At 36.0% G+C, this 16,145-nt stretch overlaps 1 protein-coding gene across 1 annotated transcript in view; it reads left to right on the top strand.

The window, feature by feature from the left end:
- Positions 1–5,836, top strand: part of LOC108702259 (low-density lipoprotein receptor-related protein 1B-like) — a 724,128-nt gene extending 718,292 nt beyond the window's left edge. Inside the window, exons 88-90 of the mRNA XM_041578093.1 lie at positions 631–775; positions 2,035–2,133; positions 3,187–5,836. Coding sequence (XP_041434027.1) covers positions 631–775; positions 2,035–2,133; positions 3,187–3,327 — 385 coding nt within the window. The 3' untranslated portion in view covers positions 3,328–5,836. The remainder of the gene's footprint in view (positions 1–630; positions 776–2,034; positions 2,134–3,186) is intronic.
- The last annotated feature ends 10,309 nt before the right edge of the window (positions 5,837–16,145 follow it).

Raw genomic sequence — 16,145 nt, 5'->3', positions numbered from 1 at the left:
TTTTACAAAAAATAAAGAGTAATGTAAGGATTTACCTGGTCAAACCTTTTACACCTATTGCACTTACAAAGTGTATTTGCAGTAAGCACCGTATACTGTTAGCAACAATGAAGTATAGAGAACCAATACTCCTTTTTCCCCATTGAAGAATTGCCTTGTGCTGGTTAGAGAGGTCAGCACCTCTCCCAATTAAATATATGAATACAAATTACCATGCACGCCATGGTAGATGAAGCAGGGAGGACACCTGCATGTTTATTGCTATATTCAGTGTTACACTGAAGACACAATCAATGTGTAGGGGTCCTCCCCTGCCTCAGTGTGCATGTAGCCACAATGAAGCAGCTATTAAGAAAATAACTGATACACTAATTAAGTTAAATTATAGTTAGTTTTTAAGGTTTTATGATTTCATCAATACACACGTTTGCCTTAAACTATTCATTAATTTTTAGTCATTTACTGGTAGATAGTAGGACAGTTTACTATAGAGGTACGTAAATTCATTGTATTTAAACACAACAAATTACAGGGCAAATACAATACATAATTTTCTCCTCTGCTGTCATTGTGTATGTATGTGCTTTTTAAGATATTGATTTTATTGATTATTTCCTTTGAATATTCCAGGGCAAAAACAATTCGAAGGCAGCCCATAAGTAATGGAGGAATGAATGTGGAAATTGGGAATCCATCTTATAATATGTATGAAGTTGACCATGGTCACAATGATGGAAGTTTGCTAGATCCAAACTTTATTATAGAATTAGATAAGGTAAGCACCTATAAAACAGATATCGGCTAATAGCACCCTAATGTTTCTACAAATGTCAGTGTTTAAACATGCTTTGTAAAGAATTGTTTTCTGTTTTGGCAAAAAAAATTATGTTTATCTAGGTTTTTAGAAATTGACATCTATTTATGAAAAAAAAATTAGGGCAATATATTATATATTATATTATATTAGGGCAATATTACTCAACAATTCTCTATGCTCTTGCATTATACTGGGCAAACAATTGGGTTACCCCTTAAATGAATTATTAAAGGTTAATGCATGAAGGTAGCTATAATCCAATCAGGGATGGGTTTCACTGTTCCATAAAGCTTTTCTGCATCTCTCCTAATGCAGGCAGTCCTTTGTTATCACATTTGGGATGTCTGCTTTGGAGAATTGGGGTGTTCAGTGAGTAAATATACTCTGTATTCAGTTCCATAGCAGTTCGTGTAATGTCTGACAAAAAGGTGTAACTTTCAAGTTACAGTTGATTTATGTGTTAAAAAAATATTTCTGTGCACAAAGAGAAGGAGAAAATTTGCCAGTGCTTGGTTTGCCTTTAAAAAATAATTATAAAAAATTAGGTGTTAGTACCACAGTTTGGCCAAAATATGTAAGCTCATGTGCCACATCAAGGCCCCTCATTGTACATGAGTCCTACACTGTTTGTGAGCATTATAAGTTTGGGGTGCATTTAAAATCAAGTCCCCCAGCAACCGATGTGACTGAGTGGTAAGAGCAATGTACACTTACCCTTAGCTCAGGAGCTCTAGTGGGAAAGCGGAGAGCTTTTAAGCCACAGCCAAAAAACATACACCTGTGAATAATTTCCTTCCTACACTATTAATATTATTTTAACTTTGTAGAGCATTTAAAATCAAGTCCCCCAGTAAACGTGAGTAAACTGAGTAATAACACCATGGTCCACTTCCCCTTAACTCAATAAAAAAAATATTTCTGTGCACCTATTTTCTTGGACTTCACAGCTTGTCCTCCCTATTTTAGTGTTAAAGGTATTATAAATATACATACTTAATTAAAATATGTAAACTATGAACTATGGTTATTATTGTGTTATTGGATGAAAATATTTGTGACTTTTTATAACATGCTGTCTTGTATCGTTAGTTTTAAAATTGGCATTTAAAGACATTTATCATATAAAACTATATTTTACGGATAACTTCTAAATGTGTGTTAGATTTGCAGTTATAATTTGTGAGCTACAAATACTAATATTGCCTATCTATGTACAGTCCAGGTTCATAGGGGGTGGGCCTACAGCTTACAAAATTTCCCACAAAGCACCGCCTATCTACTTAAATTCTGATTTGAAAGGACCACTAAATCCAGGGGTGAGAAATGAATCACCGGTCATCTCCAAATGTTTCATTCATGCATGATTACAATAGTTGTAATTTGAAAACAATGCCATATATAAAAAGAAATTAAACCTAAATTGCATGAAATGTTTGGTTTATATTACAAATGTATGATTTATAAGCATGCCACAGGATAGTGTATCACAAAAGTTCTTAATTTTACAACTATTGGCCTACTGTTGCTGCATGCTCCAGTCCAGCAACTGAAAATGTTATCTTGTTTTCAGGGTCTCCAGTACCAGTGACTCCAGTAACCAAAAAAAAAAAAAAATTTTTGCTGCTATTTGTATTTAGTCCCTCTACTATTCATCTATTTTTCTGACTTTCATTGCTGCCTGGTTGCTATAGTGTGCATATCAGTACTGACAGCTGAACAAAATAGAATGTAAATTATTAAAAAAAAATAAAAAAAATTGAACACCAATTTGAAATTTTCTTAAAATGTCTTAGTCTACATCATAAGGAGAAATTCTGAAGACAGAAGCAATCAGAATTTCTTCTAACATTTTAGAATCTGTAAAAGGGTATACAAATTTATTTTTAGAAACATGGAACTGCTCTCACAATCTATACATTAGATAGCTACTGATAATTTGGCACATTATTATCTCAGGATAATGTTACATAGTATATAATTTAAAGGGTAACTGTCACTAATATAAACTTACACCACACTGTGGTGCACAAATATGCTTTCTTAATTTTTTATAGTTTATTGAGCTATAAATGGTTTATTGAAGTGCTTCCTTAACAAAAAAAATTGCTGACTAATGCTGGAATTAGGCAGTTAGTGAAGTTGAAATCTGTCAATAGCTGGAGCGCTGTTAGCAGAGAAAATGTTAGGTTGAAAAACTCAGACCATGCTATAGTTATAACTTTGACTCTCTGCATGCCATCCATTTACAACATACTGTATACACTGAATGAAATATGCACATTAATTCATCATAGTTTATTTTATTATGACTGTATGTATTCATGTATTTGACTGCCACAATCACATTTTATATTTTGTTTCATTTGCAGCCTAATAATTACTCCAATCCAGTTTATGCAAAATTATTTGTAGATGGACACAATTGTCGGAACTCTTTAATCAGCATTGAAGAAAGAAAAGAACTTCTTCCAAAGAAAATAGATAATGTGATACGGGAGACTGTGGCTTGATCCCTTCTGTTCCAGTATCTTTTTTACTCTGTATAAATGTATAAAATATGATTACTTTTCTATGTACCAACGGTATTACAATTGTTTTGTCATCAGCATTACCTCTTTTTCCTCTTTTTGTTCTGCTGATGACTTTAGACTCACCATTTGTATGGTATTTTTATGGAAAAAAACTGCACTACAGAACAATTTCAAATACAATGCTGCTGTTATGAGACACCCTTTTATTTGTTAAAATGGAGCAACACTATTTCTTTGTGGTGTCAAATGAAAAATCCATTTTATATGAACTTTTTTAGGTTCAATATTGTCTTTGCATTAAATAATTGGTTGAGTATTATGATGCATTCAAAACATTTGAAGTGCTAATGAATGCTTATTTTATTTTGTCCAGCTAATAACAATAAACATGCAGTACAATACTAGAGATTTATTCTCAATGGATACACGTTTGCAATTAAAGTCTTTTTTGATTCTGGGAATAAGTTGGAGACAATTGTGCTTTAGATGACTGTAAGTTATATCAGATACTCAAAATTTACAGGAAGCTCACCTGTGGGATTTTACAATACATGCATTTTCTTCAATAGATTTTGAAGTAACACAAAATAATTCTGACAGCTGTACCACAGAATTCTACTTTGTATTGTTTGTATCAGAGCTCTTAAAACTGATAAGAACATTATTATTTTTTTCTTCTTCAATACATTGTATTTATTACCATATATTCAAATAGAAAAGCAAACTTTCCACTTTCTTGATTTGGTTTTCACACAAACTCAATCTATTAGAGTGTACAAAAGGTAAAAATATAAAATTGGCTAAATTTCATAAAACAATTCTTCCATTTTTAAATCTTAAGTAGCTTTGTTGGCATTTTTCTTCCAGTAGAAAGGTACCGTAATCACAATATTTAGGTAATTGTATTATCTATCAACTTTCTAAAATTAATACAATTACAAATAAAAATACATTTATATCTGGCAAATAGTTTAGGTTTCACTGATTTTGATAATAACTGCTATGTTTTCATTGATCTGCCCATTAGTTCCTTTCAATATATAACCATTAACCTGCTCATTGTTGGTTATTATGGCATCATCAGTGAACTCTGCAATGTGGGGAAAAGCATGAAACATGTGACCCTTTAATTGTATGATAGGATGGATCTGCTGTGTTCCTTTTGATTTGAAAATATCTTAAAAGGTATAATGTAAGTCTAGGTGTGTTCGCTATTCATTTCTGTTTGATATTTTGTGGATGTTATACAATACTTTGGACTACTTTGGATTATAATGTGGTCCTCTTGGCTAACTACAGATTGCATAAAGAGCATTGTTTGATTGTTTCATTTTGAGTGATATCAAAGAAAAATCTGATTGGTGGAATTGTTCATCACTGATACTTTAGTTAAACAAACGTTTGCAGTTCCTGATATCTGCAAACCAATGTTAATTTTTTTTTACTTCAACCCACAGTACAATACAAGTTCGTCTAGAAATGGAAATATAAACCTTTCTGAACCCTAAGTAGAAAAAGTTCTAATGGACATTTTGAAAACAAATTCTTTGGAATCTCCATTATTCCCACGTACAAATCATAATATCCTTAAATTTATGATGGAATGTTTCTTCCCTTGGGTGAACTTTGATTTTCTAAGAAAATCTGGAATGGAACTACCAATATCTTTTATCACATGGTCTGAATGGATGTCTCTTAACATTATGTGCTGATGTCTTCATGGGACAAAGTCACACAGCTTGATCTTTATGCAATGCATTATATGTGAATTATGAGAATGTATAAAAAGTAAAGGCTCTTTTTTCAATGTTAACACTTGGAAAATTCAACAACAAAAAACATCTTGTATGGCACAAGAACATAATGTAGCTCAAGATCTTCTGTTTTTTTGGACCCAGTTTTAATTTTGGTCATTACAAAATAAGTCACTATAATGTGTATTTGCGCTCTTTCCTTTTGTACAAGCATTAAGAACATGAAAATGCTGTTTTATAAGGTTTTGTTGTACTATGTGCATGCATACTACCTATTTCTAAATTTTGCTATGTTGAGGCCTTTATAAATAATTGATTTATGTAATAAGTGTACAGTTCTACCTGTTCAATATAATACATATCATAAATCCATTTTTCAGGTTTGTGTTACAAAAAACTTAACATTATTAGTATTTTCATTTGTTATGGCAGTTATTTTACAAATATTTCTATAATGAAGTGTTATTTTCTAAACTAAAATGGTGGACTGAAGAATTTAATTGAACAATGCATATATAGTGAAATGTATCAGGCTGGTGTAAAACAAGAAACAGTCAACTAACAGAAACACATTCTGTCCCAGAAAATAATGACAATCAAATATATTGTTGTTTTATGCAAATCAAACACCAAGAAAACACTTTTAAGAATTTATGTGTCGCAGTATTTCGGATTTTCAAAGGATGTCCTTGTATCATGCTTATTAAAAGAAACATCATAGTTTTTGATAAACACTTTTGCTATTTGTCCATTTAATGTTAATATCTACATTTTCCAAAGTTTAAGCTAAACACTGTAATATTGTTGGAGAATCGCTTGTTGTTACTTTGATGAAATATAGAACCTTTTTGTACATATGAAAAGAGATGGTAAAATTAATTAGGTGTCACAGGTGTCCAAGCCAATATGGAGATACATAAAGTTGCTATTAAAATTGCTTTCCTAGTGCAGAGGACTGGATTTTGTGTCCAAATGAGGTAGACATGGTCATAGAAAATTGTAATGGGAGTGTAAATATGATTTGCCAACAAGCTGCCAACCACAATCCTTAATTAGGTATGTTCTTTAGTTTAATAACATAATAGAACTGGATCTAAATCCTCTATACAAACATTCAACTGTACACATATATCTCTCTAGAACTTGACCATTAACAGATGCAAGATAATTCACCAGTAAGAATGCTACTTACCAGCTCAACATCAGTCTTGTTGTTACCTTACATGAGTAGCTTATTGTGTAATTTTGTCTTAATAATATTATACTTTAATCAAACACCAGGCAAAGATTACTTAAATAAATTCCTGTTGTAATATTGAGGAGTGTCTTGCCGAGTTTCCCTTGGCAGACGTATCACGTGCAGTGATAGAAATAAAACACATGCACACACTGATCAATATTAGATAAGAATAATATATTGTAAGAAAATTAATACATCACCAATTGAACACAACACAATGTCTAGCCAAGCTTCCCATGGTAGACTTTTGAGAGGAACATCAGCCGGGGGACCCCAGGCCAAGTACAGCAAACTCTCAAAGTCAGATCAATCAGGCAAGGTTCTACAAAACAAATCTGCTTCTAGATGAAGCCCCGAAGCCCCCTCCGCTGAGTTCTTTTTTTTATACTAGTGCAACAATAAAATAATCAATAATAACACACTTTGGTCTTTATCCTAATTGTAGACATATACCAAAATAACGGGCATATGCCCAGAACTGTGACCATGAGAATGACCACGAGAAAGAAAAATACCATGTGAATGAAAATAATTGCTGTATACTTAAGATTATAACCATGTGAATAAGATACAAGCTTTCTTCCTGATAAACATGTTTATATGTGTATACATTAATTACCTCAACTCCCACTTGTTTCCTGGTCTCCAGCTAATGTTAAAGGGATCCTGTCATCAGAAAACATGTTTTTTTCAAAATGCATCAGTTAATAGTGCTACTCCAGCAGACTTCTGCACTGAAATCCATTTCTCAAAAGAGCAAACAGGTTTTTTTTATATTCAATTTTGAAATCTGACATGGGGCTAGAAATGTTGTCGATTTCCCAGCTGCCCCTGGTCATGTGACTTGTGCCTACACTTTAGGAGAGAAATGATTTCTGGCAGGCTGCTGTTTTTCCTTATCAATGTAACTGAATGTGTCTCAGGGGGACATGGGTTTTTATTATTGAGTGTTGTTCTTAGATCTACCAGTCAGTTGTTATCTTGTGTTAGGGAGCTGCTATCTGGTTACCTTCCCATTGTTCTTTTGTTTTGCTGCTGGGGGGAAAGGGAGGGGGGTGATATCACTCGAACTTGCAGTAAAGGGTGATTGAAGTTTATCAGAGCACAAGTCACATGACTTGGGGCAGCTAGGAAATTGACAATATGTCTAGCCCCATGTCAGATTTCAAAATTGAATATAAAAAAATCTGTTTGCTCTTTTGAGAAATGGATTTCAGTGCAGAACTCTGCTGGAGCAGCACTATTAACTGATTAATTTAGAAAAAAATGTTTTTCCCATGACAGTATCTCTTTAATATATCTATATTAAGTACTTCAACTTCGGTTGTTCCCTTGACTCCAACTTAAGTACATCTATTTGGTAACTAAGGAGCCATATTGGATACACTTGATCACACTCACATTTCATACATGGCCTGCCATGTTTTGTATCACAATGAGCCCAAATGGTAAACTAGTATAAGCACATACGTTATGTCTCAGTTATGAAGAAATCAATAGAAATAGCACAAACTGGATTAAACTTACATATCAAGCATTGCATTTTCATAACGGTTGTCCACAACATTGCCTTAATAAATAAAACAACCAGGGCATGTTGTGGAAAAACCCAGTTTCCAAGCATTCTGTACCATTGAGGGGTAGGATGTATGTTTAGTCTGAAATGTCAGGAACACAGTAAGTACAACATCACATAGACCAAATATTTAAACATTTTCAGTAAGGTTAAGTAAAGTTAAGAAATCATGGAGCTTTTTTGAGTTTTGTCTTGGGGGAGTTTGCTGCTCAAAAACCAAATTACTCTTCATCCAATAATGAGCATAACAACTAATACAATCCATTGGGTAGTTGAATCTTATAAAAGCACAAGATGATAATCCATTTAGTATGATAGATGAATATTTAGGCCAGCATATTGCACAAAGGTGGAATTTGAGGTGGGTCTGGAACAATTTTGATTGAGTGAAACATGTAGTGAAGCATTTTGTGCACTAACCATAGCTTTGGTAAATCTGGATTGTTTGAAAGTCTGGTAGGCAAAGAGAATATTTAGATAAAGTTTTGATATGGAAAAGAAGAAATAAAAGTTATTTTCCTATTGTTTACTCTGGTAGAGGCATGGTTATTGTTCTATGGCAGTGAAATGGAAGACACTGTCAATAATAGCTCTCATTAATAGCTGACAGGTGTAAAAAAAAGTTTTAAAATAGGTCTAATAGAATATAGTTTATTTTAATGTTGTTCATCATTGTGGTGTGGGCCTTTTAATAGAGGCTGCTGAAGCTTGCTTGGCAAAGAAAAGGGTAGCTTTATTACCTTTACCTTTATAAAAAGGTAAAAAAGAATACTCATTTAAACAAAGTTTAAATTCCAAGCTATGCAAATGCCTGTGCACAGCTGACAATCATTAGGCTACACCCTTGTGTTTCACCAAACTCTGAACAACTTGGGAAACTCAGGTAAAGATTATTTTAATCTTTAAATGTTTGCACGCTTATATCCAAAAAAAACGGTGTTGTATGTTTTAGTGACAATTAAAAAGAGAAAAAATGTATGTTTAAATGCTTTAGCATTTCAGATCTGCAAACCGCAGGTTTTCACATAACCCTTTTGTTGCCTTGTTAGACAAAAGAAAAAAAATGTGTTTTAATGCTGAGAATTCACATAGACATCCAAAGAAAAGGACGGCACTCCAATACTAGGAATAAAAATTTATTCCAAACACATACAAGGATCCAACGCCCTACGCGTTTCGGGAATCACTCCCTTAATCATAGGCATGCATCTTGGACCAAACAGACAGATTATATACACAACTTCAATAGTGACCCCTACTGGGCCCAATGTAGTAATACAAGTTAAAAACATATGTGCTTTATTAATCATTAAAACCAGTCTGCTGAAGGTCAAAACCTCGTTTTCCATATTAAAAAAACTGACAATCCTTCTACGAATGTGTGAAAATATATAAAGTTAATTATCTGCTCTGGAGAATGGGTAACTGGTAATAAATACTTGATGACTTATCGTCCGCAAGGCAAAGGTAAACCTTTTCTGGTAAAAGTAGGTTTCAGGGTATATATCTGTAACATAATACATATGGGTGTAGAGAAACATTATAATCAAGAAGTAATAAACAAGTGGTAAATGAGGAAAGTATAAAGAAAAATATGAAGAAATAGGACATGAGTTAAAGGTAGAAGGGGTGGAGAGGGATATATATTTTTATTTTTAAGGCTAGGACCGAGTCCAATTAATGGCCCCAGCACCCTAATATAAATATAATAAATCATGTCTGGTATTCAGACCATTCGGTAACCTAGTCTCCATTTTTAGGATCCAAAATGCCTCTCTCAAATTTAATAGATGCTCAGCATCTCCACCCCTAAGTGGTAGTTTCACCTGTTCAATGACTTTCACTGACAGGTCACGGATTCCTTTTTTCGAGCATATGGCAAAGTGTTTCCCCACGGGAGTCCCTTCGTCCTTATTCTCAATCGATCTAATGTGTTCACGTATCCTTTCTTTTAAACAACGGGTAGTGCGGCCCACATATTGCTTATTGCAACTCAAACATTCCAATAGATAAACTACGTTCTTGGTGTTGCAATTAAAAAAGCCGTTGCTTTGGAACACACTACCCGTTGCACTAGATCTGAAAGTTGTCCCCGTGGAGATAACTTTACAGGTTTTACAGATGTTGGCCCCGCATCTATAGCTGCCCTTAGTAGACAGCCAATTGCCTCTGTGGCTTTTGCGACCTGTGGCCACTAGACTCGGCGCCAGCATTCTCCCTAGAGTGGGTGCTTTCCTTGAAACGCATTTGACATCGGTGGCAGATAGGACGCCTGACAATTTTTCATCATTAAGCAGTACTGGAAGATATCTTCTAACAACATTACAGATTTTCCCAAACTCCTCACTGTATTCTGTAATAAAGAATATATCATTATCGTTCCCTTTAACATTCAGTGCCCGATTTGAACTAGCCAAGGTATGTGAGCCTTCATTCATGCCAATTTTGCTCGCTTTGTCACATGATGTTTTTATCATCTCCTTGGTATATCCGCGCCTCAGTAATCTATGTCCCAAAAGCTTCGACTGTTCGTTAAAGGTGGTATCCCTACTGCAATTCCTCCTATATCTAACAAACTGACTGTAAGGTATACCCCGTATAGTGTGTTTCGGGTGACAGCTATTAGCCCTTAAAATCATGTTCCCCGCTGTGGGTTTCCTAAAAATATTTGATTCAATTTTACCAGTGGAGGCATCACCTTCCAGTGTGAGGTCCAAAAAATGGATCTCTGATTTGTTGTGATCAAGTGAAAATTGGAGATTATGTGAGTTAGTGTTCAAGTGAACGTGAAAGTCATTGATCAACTCCTCCGGTCCATTCCAGATGAACAGGAGGTCGTCAATGTAGCGACCATACCAAATTATGTGCTCACGATAGGGATTTTCACATCCATAGACGTTGGACCGCTCCCACCAACCCATGTATAGGTTGGCATAAGTGGGGGCGAAGGATGCCCCCATTGCGGTCCCCCGTCTCTGGAGGTAGAAATCCCCATCGAAAAGAAAAAAGTTGTGCGTGAGAAGAAACTCCAAAACCAAGAGAGTGTAATATGTGAGGTCCCGAGTGAAAAATTGTGTTTCCTTTAGGATTTCTGAGATGGCGTGTATACCCAAATCATGTGATATTGTTGTATACAGTGATTTAACATCCATAGATATCCATCTATATGTGTCCAGCCATACAACCCTAGACAGTCTATCCAACAGGTGTCCTGAATCCCTGATATAGGAGTCCAATCTAGGGACAAGGGGTTTAAGACCTGTGTCAACCCAGTCGGAGAGGCCCTCATTAATTGACCCTATACTCGCAACAATGGGTCTCCCTTCAGGGGAAGTACGGGATTTGTGAATCTTTGGGAGGTGGTGGAAGATCGGGACCACCGGCTGGTGTCTGACTAAAAAGTCAGTGTCCCGAGAATCCACCACGCCCAAAGACACCCCATGAGCAACCAACCTCTCAATATCTTTACCGTATTCTGATTGTGGATTGGAAGATAGTTTAAGGTACGTTTCATGATCATCGAGTTGTCTTCTGGCCTCATATAGGTAGTCGGTGGTGTCCATAACCACCACACAGCCACCCTTATCAGCCTGTCTAATCGTAATCTCTGTATTCTCCCTAAGGGTATTAATGGCCTGCCGTTCCTCTTTGGACACATTCCCAGGGACTCTGCCAGAAATACTGGCATTCAACTTGGTAAGCTCCTTTTCAACGAGTTCCTGGAAAGTATCCATCGAGGTACACCTAGATTGCAAAGGGTAAAACCTCGAGGGTATCTTTTTCTCCTTTGACAGTTTTACCCGGTCGAGCTGCTCGCCCGTAGCCTGAAAGTCATCCAGGCTCTCGCGCTGCAGCGAGTCCAGGTCTATAAGACAGCAATGTTCGCGGAAGGAAGCGAGCATATCGTCGGTTCCCGACCCACATTTTTTAGAGGATATCCCATAATTGGAAACATAATCCACCTTGTCCGTACCTAGCCCACATGTGCCAAAGTGTCTACGAAGTGTTAACTTCCGTACAAACCTGTTGACATCTAGAAGTGTGTTAAAGAGGTTAAAGTGATGTGTGGGGGCAAAAGACAAACCATTACTTAAAACACATTGCTGGGCTTTAGTCAGTGTCACTGAAGAAATATTGACTACATTCAAAGGTTCCTGTCCTTCTTCATCGAATTCAGGCGTAGACCATATCTTTTTTCCGTGGGACCGCTGCCTGCCCCCTCTCCTTGTCTTCCTTCTGTTTGATTGTATCGTTTCGCCCATCCCTTCTTTTCCATTTTCTTTCGTTTTGGGAACGGATCTTGTCCCTGGTAGTTTTTTGTCTTCTTGGGGTTATCTACACCGTCTAGGTCCTCCAGATCTACTTCTGTGGGGGCCCTCCTTGTGGTACGTAATGATGTCATCTCCATATCCTCCGTGCAGAAGGAGGTTTCACCCCCTGAGTCGCTGGATATGCTTGAAAACGAGACAGACTTATTCTGACTATGGCCCCCAGATTTATTCTTATGTCTGGGTGTGAGAATTGATTTAGGTCTATGCCACAAGTACACCATATTATTCTCATAGTCTCTCTTATCCCGTTTTAGTTTTCGCCTTTTTCGGGCACTTACAGACACCTCAAGCTTTTGTAAATATAACTTCAACTGGGAATCCAATCTTTCCAGTTCTGGTGTTTTATCCAGTGACATCAAAAGAAGTTGGGACTCATTAATTTCCTCCCTTGTGTTGAGAAGATCATGCTTTTTATATTCAATTATTAGACCCATTAACTCAGTGGAACATTTTGTTAGTACATTGTTCCATTTATTAGCAAAATCCACATCATCTTTAGCAAAAGTGGGAAATTTCTTTATCCTGAGCCCCCTGGGTATCCACTTCGAAGAGATGTACTTCTCCAAAGTCAAAATGTCCCAACACACCAACAACTCATGTGACATTTGTTTTTCAAGATTTTTAAATAGTGTTGGGGCAACATCAGACACTTCCTCCTCTAAAACCATATCGCCCAGCATCGATTCATATTTATTGAATCTGCTCACGCGATCTTCCAGCTTCTCCAGGGCACACATCCCTATTGTCTCCAACGGGTGCTGAGAATGGTGTGGGACAGACACAAGAAGTAATGAAAAGAGATTAAGAAAGAGATTGTTTGTGCTGGCCAGCAGAGGTAGAAGAGAAAGGAGAAAAAGAAAGTACTGTCCACAGATATCTCAACAACAAAAAAAAAAATTAAACTACATGACTCTGTCACAATCATCAGAATTTTTCTTGGATTAATGTCATTAGAATCTCTGTACTCCCCTTATTGTAATAAAGTGCCACTTAATCATAATGTTAGACTGCTCTGAGCTGTTGAATGCCACTCTGTTTCAATATGTTGGTAGTAGTGATGATCGAAATTTTATGGCAGGTTTCGCCACAAAAAAAAAATTACTGATAGACTCCAATGGGTGAAAATATTGTATCACATCAAAAAAGATTTCAATACATCTGTTGAATTTTTCGATGTTTTGCGAATTTTCAGCGAAACAGGGCAGATTTGCTCATCACTGGTTGGTAGAGTTAAGGTCAATTAGTAAAGCCCACATCAACAACATATGAAACGGAGGCAGCTAAATATATATTTTATAGCTTGTCAAATGTGAGCATTTGGAAGAAAAAAACCTTGATTGCCTCCCATTCTTCTCTGAAAGTGTTTACGCAAAAAAAAGAATTTAGCTTATTTTTAATGCCCTGTTCCCACACATAAGTTGTGATACAAGTAATGTAATATTATAAAGGCCTGTGCAACTGGAGTCCCACCCACAAGCTGAGGAATTCTGTAGACCTCATTGCATGACATCATTTTATAATAATCAGGTCCCTGAACAGGTAAAATAACAGATAATTGGCACACAAGATGTAAAATCGTGGACCGCATTGCCCTGAAACATGTTTTTTACAATGAGAAAATGCCACAAATTTAAACAAGTACAGAAGCAATTGTCTTACTTTCACTAGAGTTATTAATATGAAAAACGTATGTTCAATTAAATTTTCATTTAACATGTCATTGTAGGAATTTTTATAAAGTACAATAAGAGCAGCTGTAAGCTGAACTATAAAACATGAATGGCACAGCTTCTTTAATAGCCTTACTTCATGTTAGTGTTAATCAGTGCAATAGTACTGCAACTGTTGGACAGGGAAATGTCCTCAATAGTCAACCAAATTATTGTAATTATTTCCTTTAGACTTCAAACTGAGTTAAATCAGCTCTACAATAATAAGCAAATAGTTGGCAAGTGGAGAACATGAACTGTGGTCCTGAAGGAATTTTGTTAAGCTGACTTTTTAATTCAATGCTGCTCTCCTAAAAGGATTTACAATTTATATTGAGCACATATGGATATTCTTGAGCAACAGTAAAACAGTTACAGCATGTTTCTGTGATTGAAAGGTTAATAAGTATGCAGTGTTTCTAAGTTTCAAGTCATTTAGACCCCTTCCTGTACCATGTCTTCCACACTTGATATCAGCACAGCGTAGCAAGTGATTTTTAAATAACCACTTAGGGGCAGACTTTTTTGCACCCTTGAATTCTCCTGAACTTGTATCTGGTGTTTCAGTAAATGACCCCTCACCTCTTATTATCTAGAGGATGTTTCTCAGGGACAAACATCCAACAAACTTGAAGATAAATATTTCTCTCAAACACTCTTTACTCAATGTTGCCAGACTACCAAACCAATCACACATTACTAATACTCATATTATCAATGTTAAACATTTTGCATCCAGAATTTTTTTCTGTCACAAACAATAGAATAGTAGTATATCCTCCTTAGGGATGTAGCGAACTGTTCGCCGGCGAACTAGTTCGCGTGAACTTCGACTGTTCGCGTCCGCCGCAAGTTCGCGAACGTCGCGCGACGTTCGCCAATAGGCGTTTGCGTCAAAATCGTTCGACCATTCGATCGCTAAAATCGAACGATTTTCGTTCGATTCGAACGAAAATCGTTCGATCGAACGATTAAAATCCTTCGATCGTTCGAATCGAACGATTTTCGGATGTTCGAAGTTCGCGAACAGTTCGCGAACTGTTCGCATTTTTTGCCGGTGTTCGCGAACGGCGTTCGCGAACACATACTCGGCGGTTCGCTACATCCCTAATCCTCCTTCCTGATGTTTGATTATATAGTATATCACTTGTTTACTAAGCTCTGAATACCTGAAATTCCCCCAAAATTTTATTAAACCCCGGCTAAAAATCCTGAATATAAAAACACGGCATCTCAAACCTGTCGAGGTTGCATAAAAGTCAATGGGAACAGTCTCATTGATTTTTGGTTGTGATGGGGGTTTCAGGCAATTTCATAATGTTTTCGGGGGTATCAGGTGAAAACTTGAGATTTTGGGGAATTTTGGGGAAAATCCACGAAAAAATCTGAGCTTTTCCCGCAAAGCAAATTTTTTGGGAAAATGTAATGTTAAATAATCATTAAAAACCCAAGCAGTTAGATCGGAGTTTGTAGCAGCCGATATTGAGATAATTTCGGACCTTGATAAATAACCCCCTTCGAGTCTCTCGTTTTAGCACATCGGTGATCTAGCACTTGCATTCTGGGTAATAGTAAATGACCTCTATTACTGTATGTGCACAAATGTAGATATAATTTGTTTTCTCTGAATATTTTGATTTCATTTAATATCTAACACATCTAATCACCAGTCATGCTCAGGAAAACATAATTCAGTGCCACCTGTGTCTGTACAAGACAGATATTTAACATGCAAAAATAGTTGTAAATGTTGGTTTATTAAAATAACAAACCTAAAAACCCAAAACAAGCAGCTTCTAAAATAATGCCTGCTAATAACCAATGAAATAGAAAAGATAAGTACTGGGATGTGTGAAGCTGTAAGATCTGTGTGGCACTGGGATATGTGAAGCATGACCTTCATAGCACCAAGGTCAGGACAGTTATGAGGGAATTGGTGTGTTATTCTTTGGAATAATAGTTAATAATCCCATGGTACCTGAAAGTAATGGTAATAATTTTTGGAACTGAATGTCATATTAAAACCTCTGCTAAGCAGTTATGTGTAAAAAAATTAATTTATTATTATGTATCTTAATGAGCCGCCCCGTTTTATATCCAACCTATGCACTTGGCATGACTCACTGTATGATAAAGGTTATTTTATGGATACCTCTCATTGTTATATTGCATATTTCAGCTTACATT

Source organism: Xenopus laevis, chromosome 9_10S, assembly GCF_017654675.1.
Source record: "Xenopus laevis strain J_2021 chromosome 9_10S, Xenopus_laevis_v10.1, whole genome shotgun sequence".
NCBI classification, from domain to species: Eukaryota; Metazoa; Chordata; class Amphibia; order Anura; family Pipidae; genus Xenopus; species Xenopus laevis.
Note: the sequence above shows the minus strand (reverse complement) of the source record. Positions and strands in the feature narration are given on the sequence as shown.